At 39.3% G+C, this 22,343-nt stretch overlaps 1 protein-coding gene across 5 annotated transcripts in view; it reads left to right on the top strand.

The window, feature by feature from the left end:
• tnca (tenascin Ca) overlaps nt 1–20,158 on the top strand; it is a 43,937-nt gene extending 23,779 nt beyond the window's left edge. Inside the window, exons 7-30 of one of the 5 annotated variants that reach the window (XM_044012246.1) lie at nt 47–200; nt 1,516–1,785; nt 2,421–2,606; nt 2,692–2,781; nt 2,971–3,234; nt 4,322–4,723; nt 5,942–6,391; nt 6,874–7,152; nt 8,596–8,868; nt 9,061–9,333; nt 9,431–9,703; nt 10,648–10,977; nt 11,951–12,223; nt 12,363–12,485; nt 13,039–13,182; nt 13,302–13,421; nt 13,611–13,754; nt 14,327–14,457; nt 14,659–14,791; nt 16,182–16,333; nt 16,526–16,622; nt 17,171–17,332; nt 17,829–17,992; nt 18,613–20,158. In XM_044012246.1, coding sequence (XP_043868181.1) covers nt 47–200; nt 1,516–1,785; nt 2,421–2,606; nt 2,692–2,781; nt 2,971–3,234; nt 4,322–4,723; nt 5,942–6,391; nt 6,874–7,152; nt 8,596–8,868; nt 9,061–9,333; nt 9,431–9,703; nt 10,648–10,977; nt 11,951–12,223; nt 12,363–12,485; nt 13,039–13,182; nt 13,302–13,421; nt 13,611–13,754; nt 14,327–14,457; nt 14,659–14,791; nt 16,182–16,333; nt 16,526–16,622; nt 17,171–17,332; nt 17,829–17,992; nt 18,613–18,723 — 4,998 coding nt within the window. In that variant the 3' untranslated portion in view covers nt 18,724–20,158. The remainder of the gene's footprint in view (nt 1–46; nt 201–1,515; nt 1,786–2,420; nt 2,607–2,691; nt 2,782–2,970; nt 3,235–4,321; nt 4,724–5,941; nt 6,392–6,873; nt 7,153–8,595; nt 8,869–9,060; nt 9,334–9,430; nt 9,704–10,647; nt 10,978–11,950; nt 12,224–12,362; nt 12,486–13,038; nt 13,183–13,301; nt 13,422–13,610; nt 13,755–14,326; nt 14,458–14,658; nt 14,792–16,181; nt 16,334–16,525; nt 16,623–17,170; nt 17,333–17,828; nt 17,993–18,612) is intronic. The other 4 variants (XM_044012247.1, XM_044012248.1, XM_044012249.1 and 1 more) reach the window with 4 other exon arrangements.
• The last annotated feature ends 2,185 nt before the right edge of the window (nt 20,159–22,343 follow it).

Here is a 22,343-nt window from a genome sequence, read left to right as displayed (position 1 = left end):
TTTGCATGGATGCACTGACTCAATGTTTTTGCATGTATCCATGCAGAAAGAAGAGAATGGAAAAGTTGTGAGCGTCCTCCCGTCCTCTCAGAACCAGTTTCTTCAGTCTGGCCTTGGACCAGGGCAAGAGTATGAGGTCTCCATCAGCATCATCAAGAACAACACAAGAGGACCACAAACATCCAAAACAGTCACTACCAGTGAGTTTTACGCTGAGAACAAACACTGCTTACAATTTCATATGGTTAGAATCAAAAGGTGTTTAAAATGTTTCAAAGCAATTCCATCTTGGTGCTTTTTGTCATGTCAAATATAACATGATTATGTAATTTTCCTGCTTTGTATAGCAGCTATTAGCAGATTGAAAGAGTACAATAATCTTCACATCACTTTAACACAGTAATAAAATACAATAATGTCACCGAGTGAAATTCCTTAATGAAGAGTAACAACAAGGAGTACCAGCTGGCTGTCTGCAGTCCCATCTAACAGATTGTCAGTTTAGAGTAATAACTCAAAGAAATTGAATTTCAGCCTAGCATGACCATGTTGTAACTCTGACACTAAATCTTGTTCTTAGCTCCTGTCCTCTGCTCACTGAAAGCTTTACTGCAGTGTCACTCCATACATTCTGTTGTAAATATCCCCCAGTTCCTCGTGCAGTCACTTTTGCAGGCCAGTCATCTCTGTGCATGGAAAAGCCATTTAGTTTACAAGTCTGTGTCCATGGACTCCTCGGGTATCGCTCCATTTAATTTCTGATGTAATCTATTTGTATAAGCTGTAACTAGACACAGGTGCCAGAAATGAATGATAGAAGTAAGGCTAAACCTTGTCCTCCCAGAGGTCTTTTTAGCACTGCTCCAAAACATTGAGAAAGGATGTTTCCTCCACATGTAAACACTGGAGGTTTGTCACAGAATGGCACAGAGAGAGCCAGCAGAGCCAAGTTGAGTTTTGTTTGAGAACAAATGAACAAAGAAAACTTTGCAGGGGTGCTAATGTTAGGTCTCATAGTCTTTTCTTTGCCTTTGATACAGTATCCAGAAATCACACATACAGTATATAGAGACTAAGTCTAAATTATTCCTACACAGATGATATCTTTAATATGCAATGCCCTCCTGCTGGGTCTCCCTTCATGCATAATTAATTCCCGACAGATGGTCCAAAATGTGGCAACAGTCCGTCTGGTCTTTGATCTGCTAGCTCCCCTTTGGCTGCTTGAATCAAATTCAGCTTGCTCATGTTTGCCCACAGAGTGACATCTGGGTATGCAGCCATCTACGTAAACTCAATCACATTGGTTTATGGCTCCTTCTCACACTCAAATGGATTTGCGTCAACCATATTGAGCTGTTTGTAATTTTTACAGCAAGTTGGACATTTTCTCTCAATAATGTCATCTCCGTCTATTAGCTAATAGAGGGGGCATCGTTTCTCATACAGATTTTTTTCCCTGCAAATATTTTTAACCCCTGTTGACCACCACTCTTACGTAAACTTTCTTCCCAGAGATTGACGGCCCTCCTCAAGTGGAGGTGAAGGATGTGACGGACTCCTCAGCACTGGTGAGCTGGTCTCAGCCAGTTGCTCCTGTGGACAGTGTCACTATGTTTTACGGGCCCACCTCGGACCCCTTTGACAAAGTCAGAGCAGTGATTACTCCTCCTGACAAGCAGTACAGCATCGATGGTCTGAAGCCGGACACTGAATACACAGTGTCCCTCACCTCAAGCAGCAGAGACGTCACCAGTGACCCTGTCACTACCACATTCATCACAGGTAGGCTTGTGATGGCAAAGCTGCATATACTTTGTATGTATGGTTACACACATCATATATTTTCAGAATGTGGTGAATAGGCTAAATCTAGGGTCTTTATTTTTTCTTTTTTAAATTTTCAACTAAGAATCCTACTAAATCACAGTTACTGATAACCTAATATAACCCAGCCCTTATGGCCAGGCGTGCCACTGTTATGATTTATGAATATAAATAAACAAATGAGAGGAACAATTATGACCCTAATAAATTCTTAGGGTCAGGTTTGCAGTTAATTTTTGTTTGAGCAGAATTGGCTAAGAACCACAATATCCAGCTGTTCAAGAAAATGATTACACCTTTCCAAAAAAAATACATATAACATATGATCTAACATAGTCAACCAACATTCTTAAATTCTATGTAAATACTAGTAAAACAAATTACACTGAAGCCATGCAGTATTGCAATATGTGCTATTATATTGAGTTAAAAAATATGTATATTCATTTAGTGATTGTTTGATACAGTATCTATTTTCATGCTGCACACTTGTGTCTAGTAATAACTGAAATAATACATCCAATGTCTTATTATTAAAAATATATTTTATGAAAAAGTGGTGGATTTATAAATGTATTATTTATTTATTTTAGCCCTAGATGCACCCAAGCACCTGCAGGCCGTGACCCAGACAGACACCAGCATTACTCTGGAGTGGACCAATAGTCAGGCAGATGTTGGCAGCTATCGAGTGAAATACAGTCCAATCTCTGGAGCAACTCATGGTGAGGAAGTGTTCCCACAAGGACCAGGAGGCACCACAAAAGCTACTATCACTGGTAAGAGTCAGTAACTATAAAGTAAAGACCCCCACAAGCTTGAACCAGTCAACACCAAAAATGTCTTTTTGTCTCTGTATGGCAGGGCTTAACCCAGGGACGGAGTATGGGATCGGGGTGACCGCCATGAAGAATGAGAGAGAGAGCCTCCCAGCAACTACAAATGCAGAAACTGGTGAGAGACGCGGCCGAGCAGCTGTCCAAACACTTGTCTTTCACACCCTCTATAAACAAACAGAAGTCCAACTGAAGTGACGAAATGAAGTTCCTAAGTATGAAAGTGATTTATGAGTTGTGTTCACCTTGCAAAATGAGTAAAAACTTAAATTACGCTGCTTTATCTCATTCTTGTCTCGTCTGTAAGACATCGATCCTCCCAGAGAGCTTGAGGGAACGGAGTCCACAGAGACCTCTGTTGCTCTGAGGTGGCAGAAACCTTGGGCCAAGTTCACTGGTTACAGGCTGGTATATGTGTCCGGAGATGGCCAGCTGGAGGAGGTCGAGATCCCATCCACAGCCACGAGCTATGTCATGTCCAGCCTCACTCCTGGAATGAGCTACACTGTCACACTGACCGCAGAGAGGGGACACAAGAAGAGCGCACCTGTCACCCTGGCTGCAAACACAGGTGGGTTGAGAACCACAATACCACAATTTCATCACAATGTGCCTTTAAAGTGAGAGCGAAATAATAACTTTCATCCAAAATACGCAGCATCCATCACAGCATTAAAGTTATAATCCTTGAGATTTTTATAATTATTTTGTATGTATTAGTCTTTCAGTGTAGCAAAATTCAATTAATATCGATGTTGTTTATTTTAACAAGCAAATTAAATGACAACAAGAGCCGTTGCCAGTTACTGCTCATGTAAACAGAACATGTCCTAGCACTGCTTGAGATTAAAGTAACACAATGTAGGATTTGCTACAGTTTGTAAACAGTTTTGTTTGTTACAACTGTAAAATATATGGTGAGGTTAATTTTTGTTCATTATTTGACAAGCCAATGATACTTGTGAACTCTGAAGCAGGACTTCCGATGTGTCTTATGACCAGGTACAGTATCTTGCATTTTATACAAATATGATTAAAAGTTTTCAATACATTAAAATGAAAAGTAACCCCCAAAGAACAGCAAAAGAACGACACTGCTTTAGTTTGTGTAGCATTAATTTTGTTGTAGTTCTTCTTGTGGCAGAAACCAGAAGTTCCATAGTGCCTATGCAGGCGACGCAAGACCTGCTCAGGCTTTGACAGAGGTGCCATTCACCCAGTTGTAAATTGATGTAACACCAGACATCATTTGAAGGTTGATATCCTACATTGTGTCACTTTAAAAGTCTCCAAATGATGACACAGAGTAACTTTTACTGTGAATCAGCCACAGGAAACATTGTGTTTCTCACAGAGACCATAATCCTTTGTTCATAAATATAAGACTTAATTTCTTTTATCACCAGATCATTTTTATTTTTTGTAAGGTACTTGCAGAGCAGGGAAAAAGAGTCTCTGTGAGCAGTAAAATTAAGAGTTGCAGTCAACCAGCCTAGCAATTTAAGCTCCTTAGTTATTTCATCAACTGTCTTTTCTAGAACAACATAATAGGGCAGGAGTTAAGTCATCAGTTGTGTTCCAACAAACCCAAAGAAAATGACATGCACCTCCACCTAAATGATACTTTCTTGATTTGTGCCTCTTTTTTTTTCTTTTAGCCTCATTCACATTTTATTTAGCTGACACAGATGACCATGAGCTAACGACTTCCACAGGCTCGGAGGACAATTTCATTAGCTTTGTGAATTTAGAAACCTCTGAGTCCCAGTTCTCTGGGATGGAGCCTGAGGAGGATGAGCTTGGATTGCTGACCGTTTCAGGCGTCACATCTGATGGATTTGAACTCTCGTGGAGACTAAACGCTCACAGCCTTTATGATAGCTTTGCAGTAGAATATAAAGACACTCTGCGATTATGGGATGTGGGAGAGGTCCAGCTTCCTGGAGATGCCACTGGCTCTAGAATCGGAGGCCTGACGGCATCGACAGAGTATCAGATAAAACTTTATGGAATTACAAGTAGCCAGAGATCTGCGATACTTGAAGCTGTTGCAGTCACAGGTATACGCTTGTTTTTTAGACTGAGACAATTTGTCTTGGTGTTAACACCTTCCTCCTTTCAGCTGATATTTTTGTTTCATAGAGACCAGGCCGTTTCTTAGATTAGTGTTATGATTTGCATGCTGCTAGTTAAATCATTAGGATTTCCTATCATAAATCTTTTTATTAGTAGAGATGTTCTGATACTGATACCAATATTGGCAATACCTTTGTCACTGCAGAAAATGCCCGAGTTTATGCACTGATCCGTTACAAAGTCTTTAAGCTTACTAAGTTTCTTCCAGATAAAGCTAATGCTAATGGTGTAGTCAACACTCTCATACAGGGTAAGTACAAACAGCTGTTGAAGTATATAATTAAAATAGGTATCTTTTTAAATAGGCTGGTATTGGTAATTGATATTGGCAAATACACAAAATTCAGGTATCACTATTGGTATTGGAGAAGAAAAATCTTATCAAAACATCTCTAGTTATAAGTAATTTCTGCATAACCTTTAGCATGATAGACAAACCCAGAAGAGGTGATTTTATTTTCACCAAAAACTCATCATCTCATCCTTTTATCTTCTGAGGCTTCAGTGCTGCAAATGTTGCTTCCAGCATTCAAATACATGAAGAAGTCTACAGTGGGAAAAGTTTTCTCCCCGAGCCATTATCACCATTGGGTGCAATGGGTCACAGTATACTGGCTGCCCTGATTGCTTTCTGCGTTTGAACATAGAAATGCATCCATTCGGCTCTCTGGAAGCCTTGTTACCAACAATTCCATCCCGGATATTCTTTGTGTCATTCCCATTTGCACAATCAAGTGATCTCTCTTATCAGTTGTAGGAAAATTACGCCATAAATAACTCGCATGTCAAACAAGTCATTCAACATTCTTTCTGTAGCCCAGCAGAAACAAAATGGCTGTGCATGGCTTTTTCATCCTTTGAAGATGACTGTGTATCTCCACTGCGGTGGACTACTCAGAACCTTCAAATATTAATAGCACTGATTCAAGGTGTTGTTAATGACTCAGCTGTTGCTTGATGATATAAACTGCTCCTGGAAAAGTAGAGATTAAGAACAACGAGAAGTTCACAGGTTTTGTCTGTAGATATTTAATTTTCTGTCTTATTTTAACTGAGTTTTTTCTTGACAGGTTGTTTCTTATTCACCCATCAGCAGAGCCAGTAACACACTTGTACTTTAACCTGCTTTTATTCACTCATAGCGCCCATGCCTACCTCACAAGACGTACTTATGCTGAGCATCAAAGATGCCACTACATCCCCGCAATCTGCTCTGGATAATGACACAGTACTAACCCCGGTTACCCTCCGTCCTGTAAACACTGAGGCTCCTTCCACCTCTGAAAGTACAGTGATGAGCTCTGAGCCTCAGCCTGAAAGCCCAAACCTGGATGTACTGGAGAACCTCACAGTCACAAACGTTTCCTCCACTAATGTAAGCTTGGCTTGGTCTGTGCCCGACGAGTCATTTGAAAGCTTTTTGGTGGCGAGTTCTCCAACAGAGGAAACACAAGCCCATGTGGCCACATTACCAGGAAGTGTGAGGAAGGCTGAAATAGAGGGTTCATCTCCCTCTACACAATATAATATTACATTACAAGGGCTGGTGGAGGGAAAGCCATCTTTGCCTCTCAAAGATTTTGCTACTACAGGTACATGAAGCAAATATCATCAATTTTTTTCCCCCACAGATGATTATGTCGTTCAAGTCTATCACCTGATACCATATTTACTTTTGCTTGAACCTCTGACTCATATTTACAATCGACTGTTATGGCCATAAAACTAAGACAGAGATTTTGAGGTTTAATATCTCAAGGATTTCGGTTGTTATGCTGTAATTTTATTAGGAAATGGCTTGTTATAGTGTAAGAAAAATATTCTTTATTGGAAAGTTTATCATTCAAAGTTTGAAACATATTTTGAGAATAAAGGCTTAATTTTAGCAGTAAATGCACAGTATTGTCTAAGAAATTAAATTAAAAACTCAAGTCTTGAAATTTTGCAAATTATGATTTATTTTCTTAGTGGGGCCCTAATAATCTATTGTATTTATGACCAATGTGCCTTGAAACGTTATGCTATCGTAATATTTTTGTCCATATGTTGACCTCACTCTGATCTGTTTATCTAGCAGGGGAGTTGAAGCCGGAGGTGGTGAACTTCACCATCTCTGACTTTACATGGGACAGCTTCACTGCGTCCTGGAGCCCCGTGGGTGGGGAATTTGACGGCTTTGTTATTGAGGTAACAAACCTGGACAATTTCGTAGAGAGCCAGAACCTCACACTGTCTGGAGATGCTTTAAGCCTGGGAATCTCTGGGCTGAATCCCAACACCAGCTACATGGTTGGCCTGTTTGGAATGTATCAGGGCTCCGTCCTTGAACCTGTGTACATTGAAGCCACCACAGGTACCTGCAACTTACCTTGTTGCAGAGTTTTGTCCTCTTAACTCTTTGACCTTCCTTTCCTTCTACTGATTTGTTTGTTTCAGTTCATATGTGAAGCAGACACAGACATGACTCTGCTGCTCACAGTGGAGCACCGGCACCTCGCTGCATGAACTGAGAACAACATAACAACTCTAATTCCTGTTTTGTCATCACTGTTCAACATTCCAGCCACAGTGTACTGTACTGCTTCATCTTAACCAACGTGCCGTGAACCATTCTCTACCCTCCAGCCACTGTTTCTGTCTAGCTGAGAGAGGGGCAGGGTGATGTGTGCCTTTGTCTCATCACTGTAGCCAAGCAGACGCCCCCTCAAATGTTCATTCTTACCCCGGACTGCTGCCTTCATCCCAGTTACTGTACCAAAATGCATGAAGCTCCTACCCCAACTCTCCACCCTCTACCATCCCCTGCATCGTGGTCAGGTTTGATGCTGATGTGCTGCAATGATTGCAAAAGCAAAGCAATAACTTACACCCTCCCCTGTCTGTCACACAGTGACAGTGCAACCGACCATCTCATTTCATCCCATCAACCGTCATTCGGTGTGTTTGATTGATTAACCTTGAAGGATCATTTGCCCATGGGTGTGTACAGTAAATTGCTCACAGTTTGTGTAGTTTAGTGGCATTTGAGTTCTGTCAGTTTGTGTGAATGAAACTGAGGTAGCTTAGTTTTGTCCTTCCAGGTCAAAGTTTATTTTCACACAGCCTCAAAGTAAATCTCATTTCCTTTTGAACTACTAGGTGGCAAATGATTAAAACGTCTTGTCCTTAAAAAAAAGGTAAAATGCTAATACTTTAATTAGCACTTAACTGTAATGCAAACCTGTTTGCCTAAAGTTTATTTTGCCTGCTTGCATGTATTTGACCGTAGTTGTTGCATGTAAAAAAACAACAACTTGTATTTACTTGAACTTTCTGTGGCAGTCCTACTTTGTTAGGAACTTCTGCTCTAATATTATGCAGAATTGATTCTGTACGTAATCAAACCCTGCTGCTTATGCATGAAACATACTTTTGGTCTATTATATTTATTTCTTAACCACATTTTCACTTTTTTAATGCACACTTGCAGGCCAATATTTTTTTGCTATTCACCAAAAAGACTCAATTTGTCTTTCCATTTCCATTAAGAAAACAATTAGATGTAATTGCTGCATTAGTAACGATGGTAGACTTACTACATGCATTTTATTCAAAACCTAAGTACTATGTCTCTTATTAAGCCAGTCAACTATCAGGGACTGCAAGGTGATGGTGGTGAGTTTCCTGTAACGCTATACACAGTTTCATTAGATGAATCAAACTAAGCAGCTACCATTTACACATTTTCTATTTTAAGTCAGACATGTGTTGTTCAACTTGGTTTTGATGAAAATCTAACGATGGTTTCTCTCTTTAGTGAATAAGCCAGTGGTTGGCAAACTATATCTATCAAACTTAACATCAGAGAGCTTTTCAGTCTTCTGGAACAGCTCTGAAGGAGAGTTTGATGGTTTTATCCTGGAGATTATTGATTCTGACTGGCTGATGGAGCCAGTGGAATATAACATATCCCACAATGTAAAGTCCCATGATGTCACAGGGCTCAGGCCCAGCACTGATTACATAGCCTACCTCTATGGGACATACAAGGGATCTCGAACAAGTGCTGTCAGTATTGTTGCATCAACAGGTATTTTGATTCTGTTTGTCTTTTATTTTGAGTCTTAAACTAAATAGGGCTGTGTAAAATTACTTTCAACATATGCTATATTATAAAGTTAAAGTTCGGCTTGCATGTTTACAACAAACTTCTAAAAAGAGACTAATACATGCTTTCTCTTGCTCTAAATGATTTTATTCTATATTTCTCTCTCTCTTGTAGCTGAAGAGCCTGATTTGTCCAGGCTAGTTGTTTCTAACATTACCTCAGACAGATTCTATCTGTCATGGCGAACACGAGAAACGGAGTTTGATAACTTTATTGTAGAAGTCAGAGAGTCTGCTTTGCCCTCGCAGGCAATGGGGCGCGCTCTACCAGGAGACGTGCGCGCCACAGTCATGGCCGGGCTCAAAGCGAGCACTAGCTACAACATAAAGCTGTACGCCAGCTCTGGTGGTCAGAACACACAGCCCCTATTTGCTGTAGCTACAACAGGTATCGCATCACATGTTTGCCTTGACACTGCATGCACCGAAACGCATTGTTGCGTTCAAGCATAACTCAAAAGCTACATGTTCTGTCTTTTATTCAGAGGATGTCCCACAGTTGGGGCCTATAGGTGCTTCATCTATGAGTCCACATAATCTCAGCGTGTCCTGGAGCACTGTGTCAGGCCATTTTGATGAATTTGTTATCCGGGTCAGTGACTCCGCGCAGCAGTCTGATCCACTGGAGTTCAGACTGCCTGGTGAAATCCGTAACATTACAGTCCCTAACCTGATGGATGCCACAGGCTATGACATTGAACTGTATGGTATTTCTCATGGGCGCCATACTCCTTCTGTGTTAGCTCACGCCATCACAGGTACTATGTATTTTACTCATACTTTCAATTTCCTATTACTTGCATTTGTTAATGAAAATAGTGTGTTACTTGCATGCAATTACATTAAGTATTTTACACTATTAAAAATTTTGAAATTTAAAACATTGTTAAGGCTGTCGGCAAATGTACCAGAATATTCTAAATTTGTTGCAGCTTTTTACAGCAAAATTCTAAAATGCATTTAAAGAACATTTAACTTGCATCACAAGCAGGCACATGCAACTAATTTATTGTTCCCGAAGTTGACGAGTAGAAAGAGTAGCTGAGCATGCACAACTTATCCCATCTTTTGTGAAAGGCTTTCACAATATAGCCTAACATTTTAGTTTTAAAATTGATTAATTTTATGTAATTTAATGAATTACAACTGAGATAAAGGACTGATCGATTAGAACTTTTACACACTAAGTTGACACTTCAGATGTCTGCACCCAAGTATTAGCAGAAGACATCAAGTGATCCTAGGGATTAAAGCCAAAGCTTTTGCAGTATGTTGTAAAGCACTACATTAAAATATACGAGTTGATAGTTTTCAGACTTTTGCCTACTGCTCTCTATAAACTCTTCATATTTGTCCATGAAGCTTTTGTCTTCTAATGGTCTGGAAGAGCATTTATCTAAAATGTTGCTTCAGAAAACTTTGTTGCATCTATTTTCAATAGTCTGTAGCAGGAATATCAAGCACTCTGATGCATGTCAAATTTGCCCTGAATGTGTAGTTGTCTTTAAATCCTGGGGATGTTTGTTTTTTTAATCAGTTGACTATAATTTTCTGTCTCTTTAAAGCATTTGACCTCGCAGGAAAATCAAACTATGATTTGCTTTTGCAACTATTGCACACATTATGCTCCTAATGGAATATTGTTCCGTTTCCCACGTCTGTTCCCTTTCACAAAACAAACAAAACCCCTCACCCCCGACAGCCTCTTTGCCTAAAGTGGAAAACTTGATTATTTCCAACATAACCCCCTACGGCTTTCGGGTGTCGTGGGAGGTGAGACAGCAACAGCAGCAGCAGCAGCAGCAGCAGCAGCAGGAAGATTTACCCCCCTCTAGTGGGGGTTTCAGCCATTTTCACATAGTGGTAACCGACTCTGGCTGGCTACTGGAACCTCAGGAGTTCACTGTGCCAGGAAACCAAAGTCACCTGGACATCTGGGGCCTCATCACTGGAATAGGATATGAGGTCAGGCTGACTGGGGTGTCAGAGTCGGGGCTTCTCTCTCGGCCTCTGACTACAGTGGCTGTGACAGGTACAAATCAGTGTACTGCAAGGCCCATCGTCTTACTAAAAAGTGCAACTACTGTTCATCTGTGTGTATGTAAAATCATTAAACCCTGATAGAATTTGAAGCTTCACCATCACAACCTGGCTGGTCTACAATAAGATATTAATCATACAATTGAAGTTTTCAATGTTATAGAACAATTTTGGCTTGCGTATTATCAGATTTTGATGAATGCCATGTTTCCATGGTGACGCTTCAGTGCTCTACTGTTACCTAACCCTAACAAGTCTCTCCTCCAGAATTAACTCTTTTCCATCTTGGTATGCAGTTTGCCACCAGTAGGAGGAGATGTGGAGCTGCCATTTGTTTTTCTTATTCCTCTAAAATATGAGCAAGCATAGATGTTTGTTTTCATATTTTAAAGTGTGTTTTCCTTCAGATGTTTAATTATTGCATGTTTTTTAAAGTTAATTTTCATGCTGTTGCCTTTTTATGATGGCTTATCAATTAAGTTTAAAAATCTCCATTGGAGAGACATAACCAAGAATATCTGAGGGAGGAAAACACTGACAAATCAACGACAATCTGAGCATGAAATGTCTACTGATTTAACTTCTAATCTCAGTCGTTTCTTTTTCTTTGAATGCACTGAATGCACAAGGCCGAGACCGCATGGAGACGTCGTCTCAAACGGAACTTGCTAAAATTGTTCCAACACATTTAGTGAACATGAACAAACTCACATAAATGAGCACTGTTTTAATTCTATTGTAATTCTCCCAAAAATATGCCTGTGTGCCCCCTGCTCTATTTTTAACTCCTCTTCACTAACAGATGTCTGATCATGGCAGATTGAGATCCTGCCAGATGGAAACCTTTCCGACTGCTGACTTCTTCCAAACTGATCTTTGCTTTGGCTCTTTCCCCAAAGCTGATAAATATTTCTGGGGGAAAAAAGCCAAACACCCTCTACAACATTGTTTCCTTTTCTAAACAGAGGCAGAGCCGGAGGTGGAGCATCTCTTTGTCTCAGACCTCACTGCTGACAGCTTCCGTCTGTCATGGGCGGCTGATGAAGACCTGTTTGACAGATTTGTGATAAAAATAAGAGACAGCAAAAGATTGTCCCATCCTCAAGAGTACAGCGTCCGTGGTGATGAACGTACCAAGGTTTTAACTGGACTCATGAGTGGCACGGAGTATGAAATCGAGCTTTATGGTGTCAGTCTGGACCATCGCTCCCAACCTATCACTGGGGTTGCTCAGACAGGTACAAGAAAACACTACAAACTGTTTTAGGTTTAGCTCAATGTCTTTCTCTAATAGAAACTGAGGGTGCCGCCTTCTGTCTTATTTCATCACTTTACCTTGTTTTTACCCATTTTCCTGTATTTGTTTCACTCTGCCAGGCCTGAGCACTCCACGAGGACTTCACTTCTCTGAAGTGACCGACTCTTCAGCCGTAGTTCACTGGTCCATGTCGTCCTCTTCTGTGGATAGCTACCGCATCACCTATGTGCCCTATGAAGGAGGTAAGGCTTTGAGGTTATTGCATTTCTGCATAGAGATAGGTGTGTGCAGCAGAAGAGGAGCCAGAGTACAGCTGAGCTATGGAAAGTGCAATAAAAGTTCAACCTGTAAAAAGACATGACTCATATAATTGATGTACAATGCTGTGGGACTCAATGGCTATAAATTGCTCAACACGGCCACACGAGGGCCCTCACACACTTGATGATCATAGTGGAATGGCCCTAAGCCCTCACTGATTTATCACAAACACACATCACCATCTGTGAGTTTGGAAACTGGGGCTGTTTATTCTGTACTGTTGCAGCCATAGATGAGCAGTTGTGAGGACCCAATGTTTGTGTAAAAATAGATGCACACACACACACACTAGCAATCTGAGCTCACTAACATCCTGTATTTGTTCAACAAATGATAAAGTTTGCTTGGATTGAACTCTGTGAGCCCTTGTCTCTGATCGCAGTCACCATAATAGAAGCATCTGAGAGTTATTTTTTCTGTCACGCTGCTGAATGTGACGTTTTTAGACCAGGACCTGTATTCTGCTGCCCACAGGAAGCCCCATGACCGTGTCTGTGGACGGCAGTGTGTTTGAGGCTTTGCTGCCCAACATGATCCCTGGAAAGGCTTACCAAGTGACTGTCACTGCTGTGAAGGGTCTGGAGGAAAGTGACGCCAGCACTGACACTATAACCACAGGTTTGCTTTTTGTCTTACATTCTCAGTGATGTCTGCGTCAGTCTAACTTGTCATTGGAGACGTTTCGTAGAAAATTGAATTAAAGCAATTTCCTTGGTGTTCCTGTTTGTGTCTTCCAGCTTTGGACAGACCTCAGGGTCTGATCGCGCTTAATGTCACCGACACTTCAGCCTTGTTGCTGTGGCAACCATCTGTGGCCACTGTTGATGGCTATGTCATTACATACACTACTGATTCAGGTGAGGTTTTTGTCTTTCTGCTTCTTTTGTTTTGTATGTTGATTTGACTTTCATTAACACTTGATGAAAGCGGCAGGAGTGGTTCATCTTAAGAAGCAACTTTTGGTTTTGGTGAAGCAAAGGTTGCATTACTTTGAGAATCATGTGACTGGATCAGCTGATGCACGTGTCCCTTCATTTGCCTCATAGTGTCGGCGGTGGTGGAGCATGTTTCTGGAAACACGGTGGAGTTTGAGATGGGTTCTCTGGCTCCAGGAACCCACTACACAGTTGCAGTTCACGCTATGAAACAAGCACTGAAGAGTGACTCTGCACTGACTGAATTCACCACAGGTGTGTTTAGACAAAACTATATGTACAAACACTGTAGCACCAGAATCAGGTATTATGTATTTTAAAATGTTCATTTTTGAAATAACCGATGTAATGTTTGAGTGAAAGTGTTTTTGTACAAAGAGACAAAGCATTGCAAACAGTTGTCATCTGAATCTGCAGCTGCTTTGCCTTTATTACACTTAGTTTTCTGTCACACTGGCAGCTGTTTTTGGACAAATACTAACTATAAAATTAAAGTTAAATGAAAGTTAAATAAAAAACATCTACTTCATCAGACAAAACATAAATGTCTCAAAAATCATTTATGTTTAATTTTACTTCATTATTTTTGTAATATTGTTTTTTGTTTGTTTGTTTGTTTTTTTTACCTTTTCTACCATAATCTAATACCAGTTTATTCCAGGTAAATAACAGAGCTAAAAGAGAGCACATAGATCTGTTGAATAGGTTTGTCATAGTACTAAATAAACATTAAATAAAATACTAATGGTGCAGAATGCTGATGTTGTCAGCCAAATAAATCACTTGATTTTAATTTTAAATCTGCAGTGTGATTTTGATATTTGCAGATGTGGACCCTCCACGTGATCTGACAGCCACTGACATTCAAACTGACAGTGCTACTCTCACATGGAAACCTCCACACGCCGCTGTCACTGGTTACACACTCACCTTCACCTCTGCTGATGGTAAATTCAGGGTACGTTCATCCCATCATCAGCTGAGCCGAAAACATAATAACTAATCACCCTGAGGATCAAGTACAATTTATATGTTTGGATTATTTTCTTTCTGGGTTTCAGTTTATTTGTATTAGTTAATGCAGCCAAACTTTCATGGTCTGTTTATTATATTGTTAAAATGGTCCTGCACTGCATAACTGCTCTGTCTGTGAATTCAGGAAGTGGTGCTAAGCCCGACGGCCTCCTCTTACAGCATGGCTCAGCTAACCGGTTCTACGGAATACAGTGTGAGGCTTCGGGCCATCGCTGGACCACAGAGGAGTCGACATGCAACCACTGTCTTCACAACCGGTAAGCATGGAAACACACACACACACATTTACTTTTTGTTTTACTACATCAACAGCTAGTTATGCACATATTCTGTATGATAAATCTGTACATCCGTATTTAAAAAAAACCAACTGATAAAATTACATTTTGCAGCAGATATGCATTTTGTCCACGCATTTCAAGTTGAACGGGTGAAAACAGAGACCTTTGGAAATTATGACGCAGTTACCTGCATGGATTTCCAGACTTGTTCTTATCAGCTTATCTGCTGTGAAATAAGGGTTCCATGAGTGCACTCACTTTCAGTTTCACCTCGTCATCAGTCTTATAAAAACACCCTTGGTCTACTTCTCACCATTGTTACCTCTCGTTAGTCATATTCTCAGATGCAGATTACTCCTAAAATACCCGTGGCCTCAGTGAGCTCAAATAATTCTATATTTCACCCTCGGAAGAATAAGAACTGAATTGTTCCCCCTCCCTTTTTCTCATCTCTTGACCCCTGATATTTATCTTGTGACTTAAGTTCACATTGATTAAAAGTGGCTCCACCTCAATAATACTGCAGCAGCAGCAGTAAACTGAGGCTTCCTCAGTGATGATGACTAATAATGTCTAATATATGCAATAGATTTTCTATAAAATAAATACTTTACTGTTATGTTTATTTTGCTGGTCAAAGTAAAGGCTGATAAAAATCTTTCACATACGAATAAATAATCAAACCAATATACATTATTCTTGGAAAGATACCAACAGGATTTCAAAATTAAAACATAACTAAAGTGGAAAAAACTGTTAGTTGCTGTGTAAAAAAATATGAAATGATTCCATATTTCAGCTGCAGAGCAATAAAGATTAAATTGTTCCCCTCCCTTTTTCTCATCTCTTGACCTCTCACATTTATCTTGTGACTTAACTACGTGTTGATTAAAAGTGGTTCCACCTCAACAATAATAAACTGAGGCTTCCTCAGTCTTGATGACTGTATACCAGAGTAACATAGTGGGATACGCAATAGATTTTCAGCCAAAAACCCTTTAAGTATGTAAAAGTGAAGGCTGATCATTTAAAACGTGAGATTTTAATTTGTAGTATTGTCAGTTTCAGTTCTTGCTGCTTTTACGTCATTAATGTACTTCATATTTTGTGAGAGGTTATGTAACAGTGCATTCTTTCATTTCACATGATACTCCAGTCAAAGAGAGTGAAAAATAATCTGTGTTGAGCAGCTGCTGATGGAAAATTTTTATTTTCTGCGTTCTTTCCTTTTCATGATTCTAGCTCTTTCACAATTCTGTACATTCAATCAGCCCATGTGTGTTTTTCTTATGTGTCAGGGATGAAATGAAGCAACTGTGTCCTCTGAGGTCTCGAGGATAATGTCTTTTTAATATGTGCTTTTCAGTCGGACAGTTGTTCAGACGGCCCAGAGACTGTGCTCAGATATTACTGAATGGAGAGACGACTTCTGGTCTGTACACCATCTATGTGGGTGGAGAAGAAGCTCAGCCACTGCAGGTTTACTGTGACATGACCACAAATGGGGGCGGATGGATGGTGAGTTAAACCCAACCTGCTGGAAACCAATTAACAGCAATTATAAAACCCTATTTCATATTTAATTACATATAATCTCACCGGTTACGCAGCAGCTGTTTTCCTAATGACAAACAGCATCAGAGTGACCTCAGCTGTGAATCTCGTTGTTGTTGTGAGGCTGATGTGACACTTACGAAAGTTTTTCCTCAGGTTTTCCTCCGACGCCAGAGTGGAAAGCTGGAATTCTTCAGGAACTGGAAGAACTACACTGCTGGCTTTGGTAACATGAATGATGAGTTCTGGCTCGGTAAGAACGTTCGTCTTTTTACCACGTGTTTCTCCCTCTCCCTCCCTACTGACTCAGAGTCATTAAATCTTTTTATGGCCCAAATATACACTCTAAAGTCGATGAATTCAAATTGCTGGAGAAAAGTGTTCAGCCCAGTGTTAAAACCATTTTTGGCAAATAATTAGGTAATAAAGACAGACTTAATGAATCTTTTACATATGGAAAAAACAATCAAACAAATAAACATGATTCCTGGAAAAACCAACAGAATTAAAACAGTAAATGGATAACATTTTCAGCACTTCAGCGTAAGAAATGATTGAATTGGCTATATAGAATTAAAAGCTATTGATTACTTATTGAAATGCCACTTTAATAAAATGAGATAAACGAAAAGAATGAGTAAACACTTAAAAATACAATAAAACACATAATCTCCATAAACGTTACATTACTTTTTTCTTTTATAAATGTATAATTTTAAGTTGGTTTATTTATTTGTGAGCAACTTGTGAACTAAAACTATGACTTATTAAACTAATACTTTTTACTCCATGTGTGTTCAGGTCTCTCAAACCTCCACAAAATCACCTCCTCTGGTCATTACGAGCTACGAGTGGACATGAGGGACAAGGGCAAGTCAGTCTACGCTCAGTATGACAAGATCACGATTGCAGAACCAAGAACACGATATAAACTCTACGTCGGAGCATACAGTGGAACGGCAGGTAGGTATCACTTTAAATCAGTGAGTTTACATCCACTTGTTGATAACTTAAGTTTTCAGTTTGCAAATTAAAATAAAATGGCAGACACACTGAAAGGAAAGGCCAAAGGTATAGCTACAGTGTCAAAGTTTAAATTAAAAACAAAGTGTAATGGAAAAAGACTTGGGGAATAAATCCTGAAACATAAGTCATCGACTGAAGACATGAAAAGCAGCAGCTTTTTGTACCAAACAGGGAAGAATATCGATCAGAAACAACCTTGTTAATGTATTCAAGTAAAGTCAGTGTTGTATATGCATGCTTACATAATCTAAAGGTATAGTTTGACATTTGTTTTGCTTAACCCTTTAATACCTAAGCCTCAAAATGTCCATGGGTTTTTAATGAATGCTTTAGGTAATCCAGCAGGGTAGTATTTAATTTATCTCACGTGTGTCTGCTCACTGAGTCAGTAATCAGCTGGCAAGCTTCACTGATTACTTCCTGTCTTTATCAGGTGACTCCTTGACTTACCACCAGGGTCGACCGTTCTCCACCTTTGACAACGATAACGATATCGCTGTCACCAACTGCGCCCTGTCCTACAAAGGTGCTTTTTGGTACAAAAACTGTCACCGCGTCAACCTCATGGGGAAATACGGCGACAGCAGCCACAGTAAGGTATGTACAGTTCACACTTTTCCATTTCATCATCAAAGGAAACAACCTGTTGATTTATGAACGGGTTTGAGTCCCACTAAATGTCAATATTTTACACTACAATTCAACTTGTGTAGTTTGTAGGGTCGAAGTACCACAGATGATCACTAATTCTTCTTCTTCTCCGGAGTTCTGCCTCAAGGTCGGTCCGATACTGGTCAAAATCACTAGATCGGATATCGGACAGATAAAAATGTAAAAGAAAAAAAGAATGTAAAATCCGATACAATCCAAAAATCCTATATATCGCATGCTTCACTATGCACAGACTGTAAAAATGTAAATAAAAATCAGCAAAAGCATTTTAGTTGTGTCATGTTTGGGCTGTTTTTCTTCTTTTTTGGGAGAACATTCCTTTGTCATTAAATTTTCTTGTTATTTAAAACCCTACAGGACATCTTAGTGTTTCTTGTAAATCACAATTTTACTCATTTTTCAATAGAACATTTTATTTATATATACTTATTCCAACTCAGTGCAAAAGAAAAGATTCAGATTTGTATCGAGGAATTTGTTCCGTGTCTGTGAATTATTGGGAGAAGAGTTTCTTTTCCTCTGATTTGTGCTCTTTCTTTCCTCAGGGGATCAACTGGTTCCACTGGAAGGGCCACGAACACTCGATTGAATTTGCAGAGATGAAGATCAGACCAGCCAACTTTAAAAATTTAGACAGCAGAAAAAAGCGATCATAGACTCGTTAAAGCTTGTTCTCGTCTCCGCCTCGACCCCCTGCTTCACCAGTCATGTACTTCAATGTTCCCTCATCTCTTAAGTATCTAAATAATCTAAATTATTCATAAACCATACTGGCAGTGTTAAATGAACCCGGTAAATTTACAACAAAAATTGATTTTGTGTTTTGTGTGAGTCTTTAAATTTGTGTGTTCTCAAAGTTTCAGGGGAAAATAGGTGTTGAGTTTAAGTGTGAATGGACATGATATTGGAGTTGTTATTGGGACTTAAACGACTGCATTCACATGAGAATTCATCGTTAAATTGTGTAAACTGAATCATTAACATGTCAAAGGCACATAGTCAGGGCGTCAGGCCACATCCTTCACATGAGGGGATTCAATTCAGAGTGACAAATGTCACTATATAAAAATGTAAAATTCATTTCTGATTCATTTGCAAATCCTTAGCTAAGGAGTTTCCTGAAAAGAAACAATCATAGGTAAAATAGAGTGCGATCCATCCGTATACTTTTAATTGTTAAGCACAATCATGACTTATGATCACTCACAAGTTTCCAGTTGTGAGTTTTAAATGTTTAAAGTGAGTAAATTCTTTTTAAGGAAATTCATCTGTAAGTAAAACACAAAACTTATTAAATGACTGTATAAAAACATTGTGATTATCCTGTGATTAGTACAAAAACACCTGGTTCTGATCGAGAAACTGTAATGGAATGATTTGAAATTGACACACATTTAAAAGTGAGGCTTAAATTATATGTATGAAATTATTGTGTGTGTCCTCAGAAACAAAATAAAACCATAAAATATTTTTTGTACAACTGCAGCTACTTTTCAGGCCTCTAATACAATTGAATTAAGTGTTGTTTTTGTTTTCAAACAAATCAGACGCTCTTTTAACCACAACCTTCAATGTTCAAATGTTATGTGTAAGGTCTATAATTCTGTCCAGCAGATGGCAGCATTTACTATATGTACTCATGGTTGTTCATGATGGATTTGGTTAACTGTTGCTAGTCTGGAGAATAGTTTAGAGCACAAATCATAAATAATTAACAGTACCATCTTCAGATGTTTAAAAGAAATGTGTTCAGTGTTCTTAGAAATGGCCTTTGAAGTCATTTTTAAAAGTCTTACACCACTATGTAATGTAACTGATCCCAACTACCTTTTATTTCTGAGTATACTACTTTTTATCTTGCTGTAGGTCCAGCAGTAACTCAATTTTAAGTTTTTCGTATGTTAGTTAGGTCAATTTATGCCTTGTTTATGAGTCTGAGTCGTGTTTATGGATTATCCTGCATATGTCATCATGAATTTGCAGAAGGTACAGATACATACGTTACTACATTCATGGTCCTCCATTGAATTCTCACATTTGTGTCATATACAGAAACCTGGTGGAGAGCAAATAAAATATCGTTCAATGTTATTGCAGGAGGAAGTCTTTTACTTTTGTCTCATATAGAGTTTAATGTGAAGGCTGTTAATCCTACAAGTCTCTTTTTTCCCCTTAAAGATTTATAATTAAGCGTATCGGTACATTCCTGCTCCAGGCTCAAAAAAATAGTTTTAAAATGAATGCAATTTCTTTAACAATTAAATCCATTATTTGGCTAAGATCTGCAGTGAAACCTGCAGCTTTGATGTCTGAAGACTTGACCACAGATTAAAATCACAAGAGCATTTATGGAGGAAAAAATTATGCCCTACATAACTTGAGTTAATTTCAGTCTTTCAAGATCAGGCAGGTGACCCAGTGATCTATTGCTTCTTTGTCTCTTTGTAACACGAGTCATTCATCTCGATGTGGAGCCACTTCCATGTCCTCTCTGCACCTCGTTCTGTTTATTTTACAGCTCACACTTTAATGGGCACATTTCGGCCCCCTGCGTGCGATGATCACAGAGGACGCGCAGGAGTAGTGAGAATAGAACAGAGTGTGAGATCTCGTAATGATCGCAGCTTTGGTTGTCTCAGTATTCGTGCTCAGGCTGACCCTCACGCGGTTTATGAGAAGCACGTCTCCCTCGGCTGTTGGAAGTTTCGGAGAATGTCATGTTTGAAAATGACAATGAGGAATGCAAAGACGGGTTACGAGACACAAGATGTTGCCTGGCACAGAGCTGGGAGTTTTCCGCACCAAGTTCAAGATTTAGAAATAACTTGCCCTGGATTTACACCTATGCTTATCCCCGAGATCTAATTTCTGCCTGAGATGTTTCTAAATAAGGAGGTCATGATTCAAGTGTCCTTGTGATAGCTTCATAGTGATGGAGACTCGAATAAAATCTTTGCAGTGATCTCATCCCTCAGTGTTTATAAAGAGTTGTCTGGCACTTGTCTATTAAAAACAAATTCTGCAATAAAAAAAAAAAACATCATGGTGATGACACATGCTCACTGGTGTTGAAAATAAGTGATTTGCATTCTCTGTCGGTTAACTTGGTGAAAAGGAAGGCTGCTGTTTGGTGGTTTCTGAAAACTTCATGTGGGTCAAATTAGAGTTTTTGGAGCACTTTGATTCAGACTGAACAGCTGTTTGATTTTCCATGATATTCATTGACTCAGGAGGCCATGAATGCCACTCATCCACTGGATGAGTTTACCTATAGTACAATACCAACAGGTCAATATAACTGTGATTTACATGTTTTCTCAGAAAATAAATCATAATAACATCAATAACAAGGGCCCTCACATTCCCCATGCAAGTCGGGGAGTGCAGCAGTTCCATGACCTCACTGTCACTCACTCAACAGTCTTCACTTTTATTCGTTAATCCCCTCAAAAATGACCTTAAAGCGACAGAATGATAGTAACAAGTAAGAGAGCACTTGCTGTTTTGTGGCCAAATGGCAGTTAAATTCGAAATTTGAAATTCGCCAAAATTCGATGAACACTTTTAGACAACTTTTTGCCTTTAATGTGTCCAGTACAAATTTTTGCCACACCTCTTTGTCCTATTATCAGGTCAAAGTTTCAGTTTGGCCAATATTTTAATGATGAAATACCTGCAGCAGCCTACTCTGCAAACATTTGAAACCTGTTAAATAATCACCCTTTGAATATTTAAGCTGTAAAAAAAAGTAGCCTCTTGATTTGATTTAAATGCCCAGTGTATAACATATAGGAGGGTTAAATGCTATTAACTGAACACACTACATATGATACATGTTTGTATAAATGTATGAGCACCTTTTAGATTTTGTAGCCTTAGACCTTTAATATGTACTTTACTGAGGCAGCCATTTTGCACTCGATGTTTCTACTGCAGCCTGAGTTGACAAAAAAAGAAATAATGTGTGTTTCATGGTTTAAAATGGAAGCAACTACCCAAATTATGAAGAGCAACATTCTTTCTGGGGTGCAAAGGCCACCGTAGTTCCAAGCAATCGGCTGTCCCCACTATTACATGTCACTTATTCTTACACATAGTCCACTTTGTTTACTTTTATAGTGCAAACTTGTATAACACAGTATTCTTTACTTTGTATTTTAACCACTGTATAGCTATATAACCTTCCATGGGTTGAAGTATATACATTCCAGGCTGCCTCGCCTCAGTATGAACCATAATTAGCCAACAGTTCTAGGAACTGTCATGGTGTTGCTTC

Source organism: Solea senegalensis, linkage group LG21, assembly GCF_019176455.1.
Source record: "Solea senegalensis isolate Sse05_10M linkage group LG21, IFAPA_SoseM_1, whole genome shotgun sequence".
Classification (NCBI taxonomy): Eukaryota; Metazoa; Chordata; class Actinopteri; order Pleuronectiformes; family Soleidae; genus Solea; species Solea senegalensis.
This window is presented reverse-complemented; position numbering and strand designations above follow the sequence as displayed.